The sequence below is a fragment of the Arvicola amphibius genome, chromosome 1 (genome assembly GCF_903992535.2).
Source record: "Arvicola amphibius chromosome 1, mArvAmp1.2, whole genome shotgun sequence".
NCBI classification, from domain to species: domain Eukaryota; kingdom Metazoa; phylum Chordata; class Mammalia; order Rodentia; family Cricetidae; genus Arvicola; species Arvicola amphibius.
This window is the reverse complement of record NC_052047.1, coordinates 120,663,073-120,678,350: the sequence shown is the minus strand read 5'-3', so window position 1 is coordinate 120,678,350 and position 15,278 is coordinate 120,663,073. Positions and strand designations below refer to the sequence as shown.

Below are 15,278 nucleotides of genomic sequence, written 5' to 3'. Positions count from 1 at the left end.
TCCCAGGTTGTGCTACCAATGGCCCAACTGGCCACTAACATCCTACCTTCCCCATGCCCACCTTTTCACTCCCACACCTATGTTGGCCTGTTCAGTCTGAAGGTTCGCTCTTCCCCCATTCCCTTGACCTCACTGTTGTCCTGTCTCTTGTTGAATTCTCTTTCCTCCATCCCCTTCCACCCCTGACCCTTGACCTTGCTGCTGTCCCCGCCTTGCTGAGCTCATCCCATTTACAATGAGATGCAAATCAGCTTATCCATATGGATGAGCCCCAGAACAGAATACATTAGAAACCACCAAATGATACAGACGTCCCCTTCCACATATGTGTGCTGGTCTTTGTCAAATTGACACAAACCTAGATGTATCTAGGAAGTGGAGGCTCCAGCTGGGGAACTGCCTCCCTCAGATTGCCTGTAGCCCGATATGTGAGGGCATTTTCCTGAGTGATGGAAGTGGGAAGGGCTATGTCTCTTCTGAGCAGGCGGTCCTGAGCTGTGTAAGAAAGCAGGCTGAGGACACCATGAGGGATAAACTAGTAAGCAGTAGTCCTCAGTGGCTTCTGCTTCAGTTCCTGCCTGCAGGTTCCTGCCTTGACTTCCTAACCTGAAGTCCCGTCATCAGGGACTGGGATTCAGAAGTGCAAACCAAATAAACTCTTCCTCCAGGGTTGCTTTTGGTTATGGCGCCTTATCATAACAATAACAATAGAAAGTAAACTAGATCTGTAAATAAAGAAAGGAAATGAAATCGCCATACAGTGCAGTTCCTGTAGCACCATAGCTAAGATCTAGGAATAATCTGGCAGTTCTCAGTGCACAGATAGGTAAAGACAATTTTATATATATCATATAGATAGATAGTTAGATAGATAGATAGATAGATAGATAGATAGGTAGATGATAGATAGACACATATATAATTACTACATTATATATATAATATATATTATATATATTATATATATGATTACTACAATTATTTATCTGTTGGACTATTATCAGCTCCAAAGAATGAAATCTTATCATTCGCTGAGATGTAGACAGAACTAGAGGACACTATGAAAATGAGATAATCCAGACACAGAAAGACAAATATTGCATGCTCCTTCTCATATGGGGAAGAATGTGGAATAGTACTTATTAAAGCCTTAGAAGAACTGAGGAAGGAAGGATAGAGAGGGGCTCAGGCAAAGAAGGAGTGAGTGTGGTGTTTCCCCATGAGATGACTGTAGCCCACAAAAGCCTAGGACGTATTTTCTAAGGATCCGGGAGAGGGGACATTAAGGGCTGTAGGAGTGGAGTGCATGCTTAGCATGTGTGTGGCCTTGGGGTCGATCCCTCCCTCCCCCAGCACCGAGAAAAAAAAGGAAAGGGGGCAGAATGAGGAAGAAAGGGAAGGTGGAAGGAAGGCAAGAAAGGAGAGGTGAGGAAGGTGCGGGACGCTGTTCTCTGAGTGTGACGTGGCCACTGCACTCAAACTTTCTTAGCAGCTGTGAGTACTCAGAGGAGATCTGTGGAAGAGTGGACCCATTTACTCTCCATGGTCGACGGGAGCGAGGACTCAGGGAGCCTGGATCCTCCCATACGATATGCAGGCAGTTAACAGCTGCCAGGGTAGGGGCTCACACACAAGGCAGTTAAGGGTTCCCGAGGAGAGAGAGCCAGCAGTGGTGGAACAGCCTGCCAGTTGCCCGTGCCCTGTAGGTAATTCTATGGATGACCTTGTCTACAGAGCTGGTTTGTTCCTTGTCTGCAGTGAACAGAAGTTTGCTGTCTCCCTAGAAAAAGTTCACGTAGCAGAAAATGGCTTCCCTATAGCTTTCATGGGACTGACCTGGACCTGGGCCCTCTGCATATATGTGACAATTGTTATGTAGCTTTTTTTTTTTTTTCTGTTTTGTTTTTGTTTGTTTGTTTGAAACAGGGTTTCTCTACATAGCCTGTCCTGGGACTCACTCTGTAGACCAGGCTGGCCTTGAACTCACAGAGATCCGCCTGCCTCTGAGTGCTGGGATTAAAGGCCTGCGCAGCCACCACATGGCTGTAGCTTGGTCTTTTTGTGGGACTCCTAACACTGGGAGCAGAGGCAGTCTCTAAGTCTCTTGCTGGCCTTTGGGACCTTGTTCCTCATACTGGGTTGTGTTGCCCAGCCTTAATACAAGGGGGTGTACTCAGTCTTACTGCAACTCGATATGCCATGTTTTACTGATATCCATGGGAGGCCTGCCCTTTTCTGAATTAGAAACAGAGGAGGAGTGGATTGGGGGGAGGGAGTGTAAAGGTGAGGGGAACAGGCATTGGGAGAAGAGGAGGGAGGGAAATCTGTGGGATGTAAAATAAATAAATAAATTTAAAATAATAAAAAATAGAAATAGGCAAAAAATTAATGAAAAGAAAGAAAGAAAATGGCTCCCTTAGGCTCATATGGAGCGGCACCATTAGGAGGTGTGGTCTTGCTGGAGCAGGTACAGCTTTGTTGGAGGAAGTGTGTCACCAGGGGGTGGACTTCGATGCTCAAGCCAGGAGAACCAGGTGTGGAACTCTCAGCTCCTCCCAACAGCATGTCTGCCTATATGCGGTCATGCTTCCCACCATGATGACAATGGACTCAACCTCTCAACTTTAAGCCAGCCCCAACTAAATGCTTTCTTTTTAAGAGCTGCCGTGGCATGGTGTGGTGTCTCTTAGAAGTCCTAAGACAAGCTGTATGTATGTGTGAAAATAGCATGCTTTACAACAGTAACATGTAAATTGTATGTTAATTTATATGAAAAACATCAAACTCATTTGTCTAAGATCAGGTCTGACTGTGTAACCCTGGATGACCTGGAAGTCACTATGAAGACCAGGCTGACCGCAAACTCACAGAGACCTATCTGCCTCTGCCTCCCAAGTGCTGGGATTAAAGGCTTGGAAAAAGAATGTTTTTAGAAGTTGACTTACCAGGGATAGGGAGCTCAGACACTGAGCACAGCAGTTGATCTCCAGGGCACCATGGCGCTGTTTACTCTTCTCTTTGTCAACTATTTTTCTGTGGAAAATAAAGGATGTCAATCTTGTCATTCATCTCTGCAAAAAACTGGCTGCTGCTGGACATGGAGGCCTCTGCTTGTAGTTCCAGACTCTCAGCGGCCAGAGCAGCATCACTTAATCCGAGACCAGAAGGACTAGAATGCTTGAATTACCCAGTGGTCCCTGGGTCAGGTTTTTTTTTTTTTTTTTTTTTTTTTTGGTTTTTTTTGAGACAGGGTTTCTCTGTAGCTTTGAAGCCTATCCTGGAACTAGCTCTTGTAGACCAGGCTGGTCTCGAACTCACAGAGATCCGCCTGCCTCTGCCTCCCGAGTGTGGGTCAGGTTTTATATGGGTTCTGGTGATATAAATTCGGCCCTCACGCTTGCGTGGCAATTATTTTCCAACTGAGCTTTCTCCCCAGCTGTTTCTGGTTTGTTTGTTTTGTTTTGTTTGTTTAGCAGTTTTTAAACTTAGAGTGGTTTGATGCTTACAGTAAGCTGTTGGGCTATGTAGAGTGTTCCCACATACCTCTTGCAGGTTCCCCTGTCAACTCTTAACTTGCCATGGTAGGTGCCATGGTAGGTGTGGTAGCTTGAATGATCCCCAGAGTCCGTGGGGCGGGGGAGGTGGGCATTTGAACATTTGGATACTCTGAAGTGTGGCCTTGCTGAACGAAGTACATCACTGTGGTTGGGCTCTGAGGTTTCCAAGACTCAGGCTATTCTCAGTTCTCTCTCTCTCTCTCTCTCTCTCTCTCTCTCTCTCTCTCTCTCTCTCTCTCTCTGCTTTCTTGTGACTTCTTGTGATTCAAGAAGTGAGCCATCAGCCACTGTTCCAGCCATCACGCCTTCCCTCTGCCATCATGACTCTGGCCCTCTAGAACCACAATCCCACACGAGTAGCCTGGCCATGGTGTTCCATCACGGCAGTAGAAAAGGAACTAATACAGTCGGTTTGTTAAGACGGAGCCAGCATGTGTGTGTCCTGGTACCTAAATGCAGGTGTGTGCTGCGGAGTTTCCCGTTTCTCCTCCCTGCCTGCCCAGGCTCCACACATTACGTGTCCTCTAGACTCCTCCCCTCCATGTAGGGTTCTCAATCTTTCCTGGCATTTAGTGATATGAAGGTGTTTGAGTCAGTTTTCGGAGGATTTGCCTGATGCATCCCTCTGGTTAGAATGGAGTCTGGGCTTTGAGAGAGGGGATCACAGAAGGGGTGGCTCTTCTCAGAACATGTATTATCTTTGGGGAAGCTAACTTAAGCCAGGATCTGGCTCAGGCAGTGGTTACTAGACCTCACTGGAGACTTGCTTTTCTTCAGATAACTCTCTTGGGAAGCAGTTACAGACCAGGGTGCGCATGTCCTCTGCGGAGACAGATCACACCCCAGCCCTTAGCAAGCTGTGCATAGCTAGACATGTGTCTTTTAACCCTAGGATGCAGGAAGTGGAGGCAGGAGGATCAGGAGTGCAGGACAATCTTTGGTTATACAGCAAGGCCAGCCTGGGCCATAGAGCCTGTATCAACCAAGAGCAAAAAACTGGGAGTGACAAGCACCTTTATCCAGTACCTTAAAGGCTGATGCAGGAGAATCGAGGCCAGATAAAGCTATGTAAGAAACAGTGTGTGTGTGGGGGGGGAAGATTTCCATCCTGTAAAGGTTGCTCTTACAGAAGATCTGTTTCCTGTCTTATTCATTTCTTATCTTTTTGAGCTGGGACAAAAGCTGCAGACTGAGTCTCCCAGGTAAGAACAAAGGCCTTACCTAAGCTCTCTCTTCTCTTCCATGGTCCTTGGCTGGTTTCTGATGGTTTTGATTCTGTCCCTAGATGTCATGGGAACCAGGGATGCAATTAGCTTTTGTCCTGCAGAAGAAAATGAACAGAGCTCCGTTTCTTTTTTTAACACAGTCTTCCCATTTTAACAGATGACACCGGGGTGAGACTTGACAGTGCACACCTATAATCCTAGAACTGGGAAGCAGAGGCAGAAGGACAGAAAGATCAGAGCTAGCCTGAGCTAGGTAGCGAGTTCATGGTCACTCTGGGTGCAGTGGTTTGAGTGAGACCTTCCCTGTAGTTTATGCACTTGAATGTTTTTCACCAGTTGGTGGCACTGTCTGGGGAGGTTTAGTAGGTGTGGCCTTGTTGGAGGAAGTGCACCATTGCGGGCGGGGGGCGGGGGTGGGGGAGTGAGGGGGCAGGTTTTGAGAACTTAAGACTTGAACCATCCTCAGTTACTTCCTGCTCTCTACTTCCTGCTCTCAGGTTAAGATGTGAGCACTCAGCTTCCTGTCCAGTTGCCATCCCTATTGCTTTACTGTCACACTTCTCCGCTAGGGCTGACTCTTAACCCCATGGAACTGTAATCCCGAATAAAGGCCATCTTCCCTAAGCTGCCTTTATCATGGTGTTTATCGCAGCGACAGACATAACTAATATACCATGGTACTCAGTGAGAGCCTGTCTCACTCCCCATAAATAAGTTAATCAGTCAATCAATTACAGTATTGAAACTAGGGCATTTTATTTGGAGACAGACTTTTGCTCTATAGCCCAGGTAGACCTGGACCTGCTTGTTCCCTTCCCTCAGTCTCCCAGTGGTGAACAACAGACACACAGCACCATAGAGACAAATACAGGAGCTAGCATAGACTCGGGGATTTCAAGGATCACATATGGGGTCTATCACAGGGGTGTAAACATTTAATCCCAGCATTTAGGAGGCAGATGCAAGTGGATCCCTGTAAATTCAAGGCAAGCCTGCTCTACACAGTGACTTCTAGATCAGTTAGAGCTACATAGTGGGACCTGTCTCAAAAAACAAAACCACAGATGGGAGTGACCAGAAGACTCTCTCTCTCTCTCTGTGTGTGTGTGTGTGTGCTCAAAATCAAAGCAAACATTTAGATCATTCTAATCCAATACTTCTTTTTTTCTCCAAGACCAAACAAACAAACAAAACCCCCCCCCCCAAAAAAAAAAAAAAAAAAAAAACACTACTGAGCAAAGCAACAGATCTTGGCTGCTTTGTATCTCTTGTGTGCGTGTTCTACATGGTTTCCTTTGCCTCTGAAATCCAGGCGTGAGCGTCTTTTCCTTGGTCCCTGACAATTACCATGGCTCTTAATTCTTCCATCGCCCTCTGGCTCAGAGTCATGTTTTCAGCCATGTGGCTGAGTTGTTGGTCTCAAACCTCCAAGTCATCCCTTCTATTAATTAACTGTGAACGGTTCAGATTACGCCCTTCTTCCCTCACAAGGCCTGAGCTTCCTCTGTAAACACCATCTCCAGGTACACAGGACAGGTCCCAGTGAGTCTAAGCCAATCCAGTGACCTTTTCCTCTTTGCAGGGGACATAGACAGAAGGCATGTGACGTACTGTTGGCCAAACAGTTTCTTGGAAAGGATTTCTTCTTTCTACACAAATTGGGCAAACAAAAGCCAGCCCCACCTTTCTTCCTCTGGAGAGTGTGTGTGCAGGTGTGGCCCCAAGTTGTGACCATCTGCTAACAGTGGCTGGGACTGGCTGGCTGAATGCCCTGCTAAGGGGCAGGTGGGAGCTGCTCCTCAGGCTGAGACATGGAGCTAGTAAGCCTCTGAGGCAGCCCTGGGTTCACGGAGGTGAAGGGGGCATCTTCAAAGGGCAACAACTCACACTGCCAAAGAGGGCAGGCAAGACAGAGAGGAGAGGAGGGACACAAGGCAGAGTGGCAGGGGAAGGGCAGGCAGTGTGAGCTAGGATGCTCTGACCATTGGTAAAGGGTTGGCTGTGGGTACATTTCCACTTCTCCTAGAAATTACTGGCCCAGGCTAGACTATACCTAGAATGAATATATATATATGTGTGTGTGTGTGTGTGTGTGTGTGTGTGTGTGTGTGTGTGTGTGTATGTATATATATGTATATATACATATATATATATATTTCTTATATAAGATCTCATGAAACTCAGGCTGGTGTCAAACTCCATGCACAGCTTAGGATGACCCTGATCTTTTGATCTCCATTCCTTCAACTCATAAGTAATAAGTACCAGGACCACAGACATATACCACCATGCCCTGTGCTGGGGATGGAGTCCAGTGATTTGGAAATTCTAGGTAAACACTCTACCAACTGAGCCACAGCCCCAGGCCTACATCTGGAGTATTATGAACTAAAAGAGAAACGGCATTTCTGTTGGCCTCAGGAGATCAGAGCCTGGAAGATCTCTGCTAAGATCCGGGCTCAGGATGAACTTAGTTGCGAGGCAGCGAGTTTTCATAACCCCCAGTCTACTCGTTAAGCCTGCCTCAAAGGTGCAGAGCATGAGAAAACATAACTAACTTCAATGCCTAACAAAACTAAACTTGATGGTTAAACCAGGCACAAGAGATATGGTTGTCTGGAAAAGAAGCTCTCAGTAAGTAGGTCTCAAAGTGATACTTTTCTTCATTCCCAGTGTCCTTTAGTTTACTGGCTGTGCCCCTTGAAAATTACTTGATACCTTAAACTTCCTTTTAAAGTCTGGAGAAATGGCTTAGTGGGTAAAGTGCTTGCCACACGAGCATGAGTACCCGGCTTCAGATCCCCAGTACCCATGTAAACAGCTGGGCACAGGCCGGGAAGTGGTGGCGCACGCCTTTAATCCCAGCACTCGGAAGGCAGAGGTGGGTAGATCTCTGTGAGTTCAAGGTCAGCCTGGTCTATAAGAGCTAGTTCCAGGATGGGCTCCAAAGCTACAGAGAAACCCTGTCTCAAAAAACAAAACAAATCAAATCAAACCAAACCAAGCAAACAAACAAATGAAACAGCTGGGCACAAGCACCACACACTCGTCATCCCAGAGACAGGGGAATCAGGCACAGAGGGAGCTATGGGGTTGACTAGCTAGCCAGTCTAGCTGACTCCAGGGGCTGAAGATTCAGCCAGAGGCCTTGTCTCAAAAACTAAAGTGCAGAGGCCAACACAAGATGTCTCAGCAGGAGAAAGCCCTCGCTGTGAAAGTCTGATGTCCCGAGTTCAAACCTCAGAACCCAGACCCCAGGGAACAGTAGGAAAGAATTGACTTCATGAAGCTGTCCTCTGACCTCCACGCACGCACTATGCTAAGTGCACATGCATATGTACAGGCACACACACACACACACACACACACACACACTCATACCCACATCACACCACACCGTTTAACAACAGTAACCTGTAGACAACTTTAAAGCTCCTTCTGTAACTGTTCCTGAGCATCCCGTACCTTGAACGGTTTCATGGAAAGTACAGGTTTCATCTGTGCCCAGGTACTCTGGGCCATAATGGATCTGAGAAATTGATTCATTCAGAGATGAAAACCTCAACAGCCGGTTGTTCCTTCTGTCCTTCCCATTGCTGAGGATCTGACAGTCTATGGTATCCACCACTGAGGAGGGAACCGTGCTGAGGGCGGGGTTTGATGATGGCGTTCTTAGAAAAATCTGATTTGAGGCGAGATGTCTTTGGACCCCCGATGGAACATTCTCCACTTCTATTATGATATCATTTGCTTGATCGTTGGGCAGCATTTCTGGCCTCTGATGAGTCGTGTTCTTCGCAAGATTGGCCATCAAAGTCCTCAGAAGCACTCACACTGGCATGGTCGGGCTCCCCAGGGAAGCGTGGTAACATTGGAGAAAGGACGCCCCATTCACAAGGAGCTTCTGTCCCTTGAGGGGGCTCCTCAGGAGGAGGTGTGTTGCCCTACAGAGAATTCTGCCTTGGTAGCTAAGCGAGAAATTATAAACAGAACCCTCCATTAAAGACAATTGGGTTCTAGAAACAGAAGGTGGGGAGTCTTCTCAATGACTTGTTATCCTAGGATTTCTTCTCAATTTTACACTCATCCTTTGATATGCACGTTTTGGGGCAATGAGAAGGCTCAGTGAGTAAAGGTGCTTACTGCCAGGCCTAATGACCTGTGTTTTTTCCCCACACGGTGGAGGGACAGAACTGATCTCTGCGAGTTTTCCTCGGTTTCCACACAGGAGACAGCACACACTAATAACTAAATGTATTCCTATATAAACCCAGGTGAGTTCATAACCTTATCATTTCCCTTGACCACCTCAGGTCTGCCTTCTAATACTCTTCCTCCCACGCTGTCAGAAGCCTCAGCTCCAGTTCAGACACAGGTCTCACTTGAGATTCTCCCAGCTTCCTTTGTAGTTACAGGTGGCCCTGTGACCCAGTTTTAGCCAATGAGAAAGCAACTTTTTGGACCAGGCTTTACAAAGCATTGATTTACTTGGCTTTTGTTTTTCCCCACCTGTCTGCCTTTGTGCCTTCTTGTGTTGAGAACAATTAGGTTGACATTCGTCTGCTAAGGACGAGGGACAGAGGGAGGCAAACTCAGTCCTTGAGAGCATCATGGGATAACTTCTCTATTGAACTGCTCTCTCCAATCTTCCTGTTCCTTGAGAAAAATAAATTCTTTGTCACTAAACCATTGTTCTGTCTCAGTGCCAGAGAGATGAACAGAGTCACTGTACACACCTGAATTCCAAGTAACCTGGACCAATTTGCTTATTTTCTGGTGGGCCAAACTAAGGGCAGAGAGATGAATTGACACACTTGGTCCACTGACTCCTATTTAATGTCAGAAGTGCACAAGAGCAGTGCCTATCTCCTCCCTACAGTGGTCAGCAGTGTTACCCAGACCTGCCTTAACCAAGGGGAGATACTTTAGAGTATGTTATTCAGTTTCCACAACTACCCATTTCATAGATAGAAAAACTGAGGCTCAACCGGGAGAATTTTGCCTAAGGCTAAGATGTCATCAAGGAAAGGAGAGATTGCGTGTTTCACCTTTGCCCCCTCCTGGAACAGGTGCTAATGTGTATTCATTCATCACTCATTCATAAATTAGTAAGAAGTTACTAGCGCTTACTCTGTGCCAGGGAGTTCCTGGGGTATTACCAGAATCCATAAGGGTGACACATTATTAATTAATTGATACATGATTTGAAAGTCAGAAAACAGGGAGATTAAAAGCTGTGTGTTCTGTTTCTTCACTCCCTTCTTCCACCTCTGAGGACCTTTTCTTCCACCCTCATGCTTGACAGAGCAGTCTCATGGTGGCCATGGCATTCTTTCCCTAGTAGTTAAAGCCGTCTCTGCTTTACTGAGACCATCTGGTCAGGCTGCAGTATCAATCTCTTATAAAAGTTTCACACTAGCTTGAGAAAGTTCTGGAAGGATGAGCCTGGAGGCTGCTCATAGGATATGGCATTGGCAGAGAAAAATAGCTTTAAGTTGCAGTGTATGTGTGGGGGTCCCTCAATTTGCACTACCATGAACCCATCTGTTTGCTCCTCTTTCTTCATAGGCTTGCCTTTTCCATGGCATTCCCTGGTGTGTCTCTGGCCACTTCCATGGGGCTTATTGGTCTCTGTCGCCAAGAAAAACCTTCACTACCACACATGAGGACATTTGGAGTTTCCTAATACTTCAAAGCCTTCAATCTTCCAGGAGAGATGGTTCAATGTGTGTGTGCAGGTAAACTTGAAGACTTGAATTCAAATCTCAATATCCATGGTAAATGCTAAGTACACTTGCATCCTGTAGTTCTAGGGCTTAAGAGGCAGACACAGGATCTAGGAATCCCCCAAACTCTCTTGTATGAGGCCAGGGAAGATGCCTCAGCAGTTAAAGTGGCTTTTGGCCAACCCTGATGACCTGAGTTCAGTCCTGGACACAACAATGTAGAAGGAGAGAACCAGCTCTCCCAAGTATGTCTTCTGACCTCCATTTATGCAGTATGACACACACACACACACACACACACACACACACACACAAATAAAGACATTATTATTTATTTTTGCTACAAGGTCTCAATATGTTGCTCTGGCTAGCCTGGAATTTGATATGTAGACTAGGCTGGGTTTGAACTCACAGAGATATATATACCTGCCTCTTCCTCCAAAGTACTGGGATTAAAGGTGTATGCAGCAACATCTGGCCAAAATGTAATTTTAAGGGAATGGGGAGCTATGCCTCAATATGTAAGTTGAAGCAGTAGAGGAAGATATCAACCCCTGACTTGCAAAAATGTATATATCCATGCTGCGCATGCATTCACTCACACATACACACACACACACACACACACACACACACACACACCACATTCAAACACTCATATACATATTCACATCATATATATAAACATACACAAATAAGAAAGCAAAACTTTCTGTCTGTCACTGGTCCACACACTCCCACATTTCCACATTGCACAAGCTGCTTTATTATTTCAGTTTTTTAATCAGTGGACTTTGTCACTAGAAACCCAAACACTGGCCACGAGACAGGCGGCCCTATGTTGTCACGTATGATAAAGAATTTTTTTTTTTTTTTGGTTTTTCGAGACAGAGTTTCTCTGTGGCTTTGGAGCCTGTCCTGGAACTAGCTCTTGTAGACCAGGCTGGCCTCGAACTCACAGAGATCCGTCTGCCTCTGCCTCCCGAGTGCTGGGATTAAAGGCGTGCGCCACCACCGCCCGGCGTATGATAAAAATTTTGATTCGAGCATGGGCATGTGATCCTCATAGCACTGGGCAGCCAGGGAGAAAGAAAAGTCTTCTAACGGATAGCTATGCTGAGGGGCATCTGTGGGTCTGATGGCCTGATCCTAATGTCTATAATGGCCTAGTTTAAAGAGAGGCTGAGTGCTACAAGCCACGATATTATACAGTAATTGCTCAGCCATCTTTTCACGAGCGGCTTGGCAGAGCCAAAGGCTTTGGTGAAGGTTAGACCAAATTTGGGAATTATTGCTTTGTGAAGAAAGTGACTGCTTTTCCTGTAGATTTTCGCTGCAGCTGACTCTCCTTCTGTTCCTTATTTGGGAATTAATTCCCACAGTTCAGAATTGTTTGATCAGTTACTGATTACTATCTTCCTATGCTTTTGGGGTTTACTGATCACATTCCCCTAGCTACGTGTGAAAACAGTTTCCCACTGCCAGGCCTTGTTCCTCTCTCCTAGGTAAATGAGGAGATCTGCCTTCCTGCAGTCATCTTTATCAGCAGGCATTTGGTCAGTGTTGAGGATCTAGACAAGGGCATTCCATTTAAGATATCCACAGATAACCAAGGGCACAGAATTACTACTTCCCCAAAGCTGCTGGTTCAGGGTTCCTCAGGTAGATAAACAAATAAGCAAGCACTGGTTTTACCTCACTTCAGGAATACAATGGTACAAAACTAACCTTACATTAAAAGATTCCTAACTCCTTATGCTCACCTTCACCTCAGTTTACTGATGATTTTAGTTCAGGAAACTTAACTGCTTGTGTTTTACTCTCAAGGACAGCAGAGGAGATAATGAACTGCTTAACTGCAACCCTGAGAAAGACTTCTTTCCTGAAGGTGCCACAGACCCACACAGCACCGCCAGGAATCAGAGTGGCTGATAACAACACACCCCAGAGGTATGTTGTTATAACAATTTAGAGGCCTGGGTCTCCTCTTTGTTTGCTCCACTTAGAGAAGTAAGTTTAAACTCCAGACCTAGGCCCATAGAAATTGCAGCATGTGATGAAAGAGCTATGAGATCAGATCAAGAGCCATTAGCTTCCCCCGACTGTTTACAAAGGTTTCCTGATTACCGGATATCCTCTATGCATGTTGGGGAGAAAAAAAAGTGTGCTGATTTAAAAATCAATCAATAATTTTGCTGAAAATAAACCTTTTAGCTCTTTATTTAGCTACCTAAAAATGTAGTGTAGCCCACTAACCTCCCCCTCTAGAATTCCCTGATGATTTAATTCTTCTCTTAACTAAGCTTCTCCATTGAGGATTTCACTGGACTTGCACTAAGCCACTCCCACGTTTGAGCTGACAGTCATGAATCTCTCTCTCTCTCTCTCTCTGTGTGTGTGTGTGTGTGTGTGTGTGTGTGTGTGTGTGTGTGTGAAAACTCTTATCTTATTTTTATGGGGAGAAAGAATTCCAGCCCTGGAACCTGAGAGGGCTAAGGAATTGCTGGTTATAAGGGTATATATTACTAGGAACATTTGTAACAAGGGGAATAAGGAGGAGGAGAAGAATAAAGAAATATGAAAACAAAAATCAAGTTGTGAGTAATTCTTTTATCCCTCAGATTTTATCTCCCTTTGCATATTGCAGTGTCTTTATTTGAACCCTAAGAGAAATTCTTAAGGTTCCCATTAGCTGAGCCAAGCAAAGGTGAGAGATGAATGAGTACTAAGCCCAGTAGACCCAGCCTTGGCTTCAGACTCTAAGGCCATGGTTCCTACAGTCGGCGAATTGTCCAACAAAGATCTCTAATGTACCTACTGTGTACCAGGCACAATAGGAGGAGGTGGAAACTATTATGACTTCCAGTTCTTAGGTTTTCCTACACCCTTCCTCCATAAGCCAATAAATTCCCATGTATGCGCCTGTGTGTATGTGGAGCACTCACCGGTGTGAGTGGGCACGTGTGAAGGCCAGAGGCTGATGCCTCATGTCTTTCGCTCTGTCGCTCTCCATCATGTTTTTTGAGACTTGATTTCTCAACTGAACCTGAAGTCTGTCATTTTGGCTAGACTAGTTACCAAGTAAGCTCCCAGGATCCAACTCTCTCTGCTCCACAGCACAGTGCTGAGTCCCAGGCATTATAGCCAGCTGTGTGTGTGTGTGTGTGAGTTCTTGGGACAAACTCAAGTCTTTCCTGCGACATAGCAGGCCTTACCCACTAGGCCATTTCCTCAGGCCAGAACCAGAAGATTCCAAATGAAGATATCTTGATACTTAGCTGGGAAACATACATTGTCTAACAGGAACTAAGAGCTGGGTCTGTGGTCCAAGGATAAAGTGTGTGCTTACCACTCACAAGACCCCAGGTTTATCCCCACAACAAACGAGGGAAAGAAGGCAGAGAGGGAGAGATGAAGCGAGAAAAGCAGGGAGAAAACTCTTAGGATAAATGAAGCATCAGTACACCTATTAGAAGACCAGTGGCCTTGAGGAAATGATTGTACCCAGTACCTGGGTTGCCTTGAGCCCAGTCCTTCCCCGGTTTCAGTGATGACTCATAAGGCTTACCTTGGGGTGACATGTGCCAATCACGCTCACACAGCAGGAGGTTTCCACCTGCACAGATAGGGCTGCTTCCTCTCTCATAAGCAGAATTCACTAGAACAAGAAGGGGAACATGGCCATTCAGTCCTTCTACACTGGACACTGAGGGACACATGATGGCTGAATGGGCCCACAGTGGTTGGGAAGGATGACCCATGCTAAGACTTGTCTTTGAGGTCCTATGAGATCCAAGGTTAAGAACTTGGGTAGAAAATAGGATCAAAATACAAAGATCATACAGTTAAAAATAGTTAAGGGCTGGAGAGATGGCTCAGTGGTTAAGAGCATTGGCTACTCCTCCAGAGGACCTGGGTCTGGTTTTCAGCATTCCAGAAAGCATATGATAGCTCACAACCACCTTTAAACTCCAAGAGGGGATTTGGTGTCCCCTTTTGCCCTCTGAGGGCACTGCACATATGTGGTAAGCAGACATACATGCCAGCAAAACACAAAACAGTGTGTGTGTGTGTGTGTGTGTGTGTATACCAAAAAAATTGAAACTAATACTTGTGATCCAGCACAAAAACAGGCTTGTGTAACTGAAAACACTTCACAAACTGTACTGCATGTAGACTTAAGTTCATGTTCTTACATTTTAAATCTGTCTCGCTTTATAACTGATATACTTGTTAATGAGTTACAAGTTACGTTGAAGCCATTGAAGCCGCTTGTAAAAGTGAGCACAAGGTTTCCTTGAAGCTGTAATGTTTTGTGACCGCACATGGAGTAAGTGTGGCCTGGTTTTCCTGCGGGACAGAGTCCACTCTCTGCATCTGTGTGGCAGTATCACATTCCAATGTATGTTTATGCAACCCGGGTTAAAGACGAAAGCAAACAGCATAGAATGCAGGGCACTTTTGAAGGGGTCACTGCCGAAGGTTCTAGACCTTCTTGCTTGGGAGTAGTTCTCAGCCCTGTTAGTTACCAACTGTTTGCCCTGGGTCTTGATCTATAAAATAGGGATAACAATCTGACTTTTATACGGGATTGCTGGTAGAGCAGTCTGTTAAGATACGGGAAACCAAAATAAGCCGTTAAGACTGAGCAGGAAAAGGAGATCCACACACCTCCCTGGGGTGGTCTGCCCTAGGCAGGGAGAAGAAAACCTAGGCCCGCCCAGCACCACAATGTTGGGCACTATTGTGGGGAATAAATATATGGTAAG

At 45.8% G+C, this 15,278-nt stretch overlaps 1 protein-coding gene across 2 annotated transcripts in view; it reads right to left on the bottom strand.

Moving 5' to 3' along the window:
• The window catches only part of Tmc5 (transmembrane channel like 5), a 62,988-nt gene that overhangs the window by 37,262 nt on the left and 10,448 nt on the right, over positions 1–15,278 (bottom strand). The window contains exons 4-6 of one of the 2 annotated variants that reach the window (XM_038347247.1): positions 14,078–14,167; positions 4,779–4,878; positions 2,946–3,033 (exon numbers count right to left, since the gene is read on the bottom strand). In XM_038347247.1, the coding sequence (XP_038203175.1) occupies positions 2,946–3,033; positions 4,779–4,878; positions 14,078–14,167 (278 nt within the window). Of the gene's footprint in view, positions 1–2,945; positions 3,034–4,778; positions 4,879–8,248; positions 8,553–14,077; positions 14,168–15,278 lie in introns of those variants that run through there. The other variant, XM_038347256.1, reaches the window with a different exon arrangement.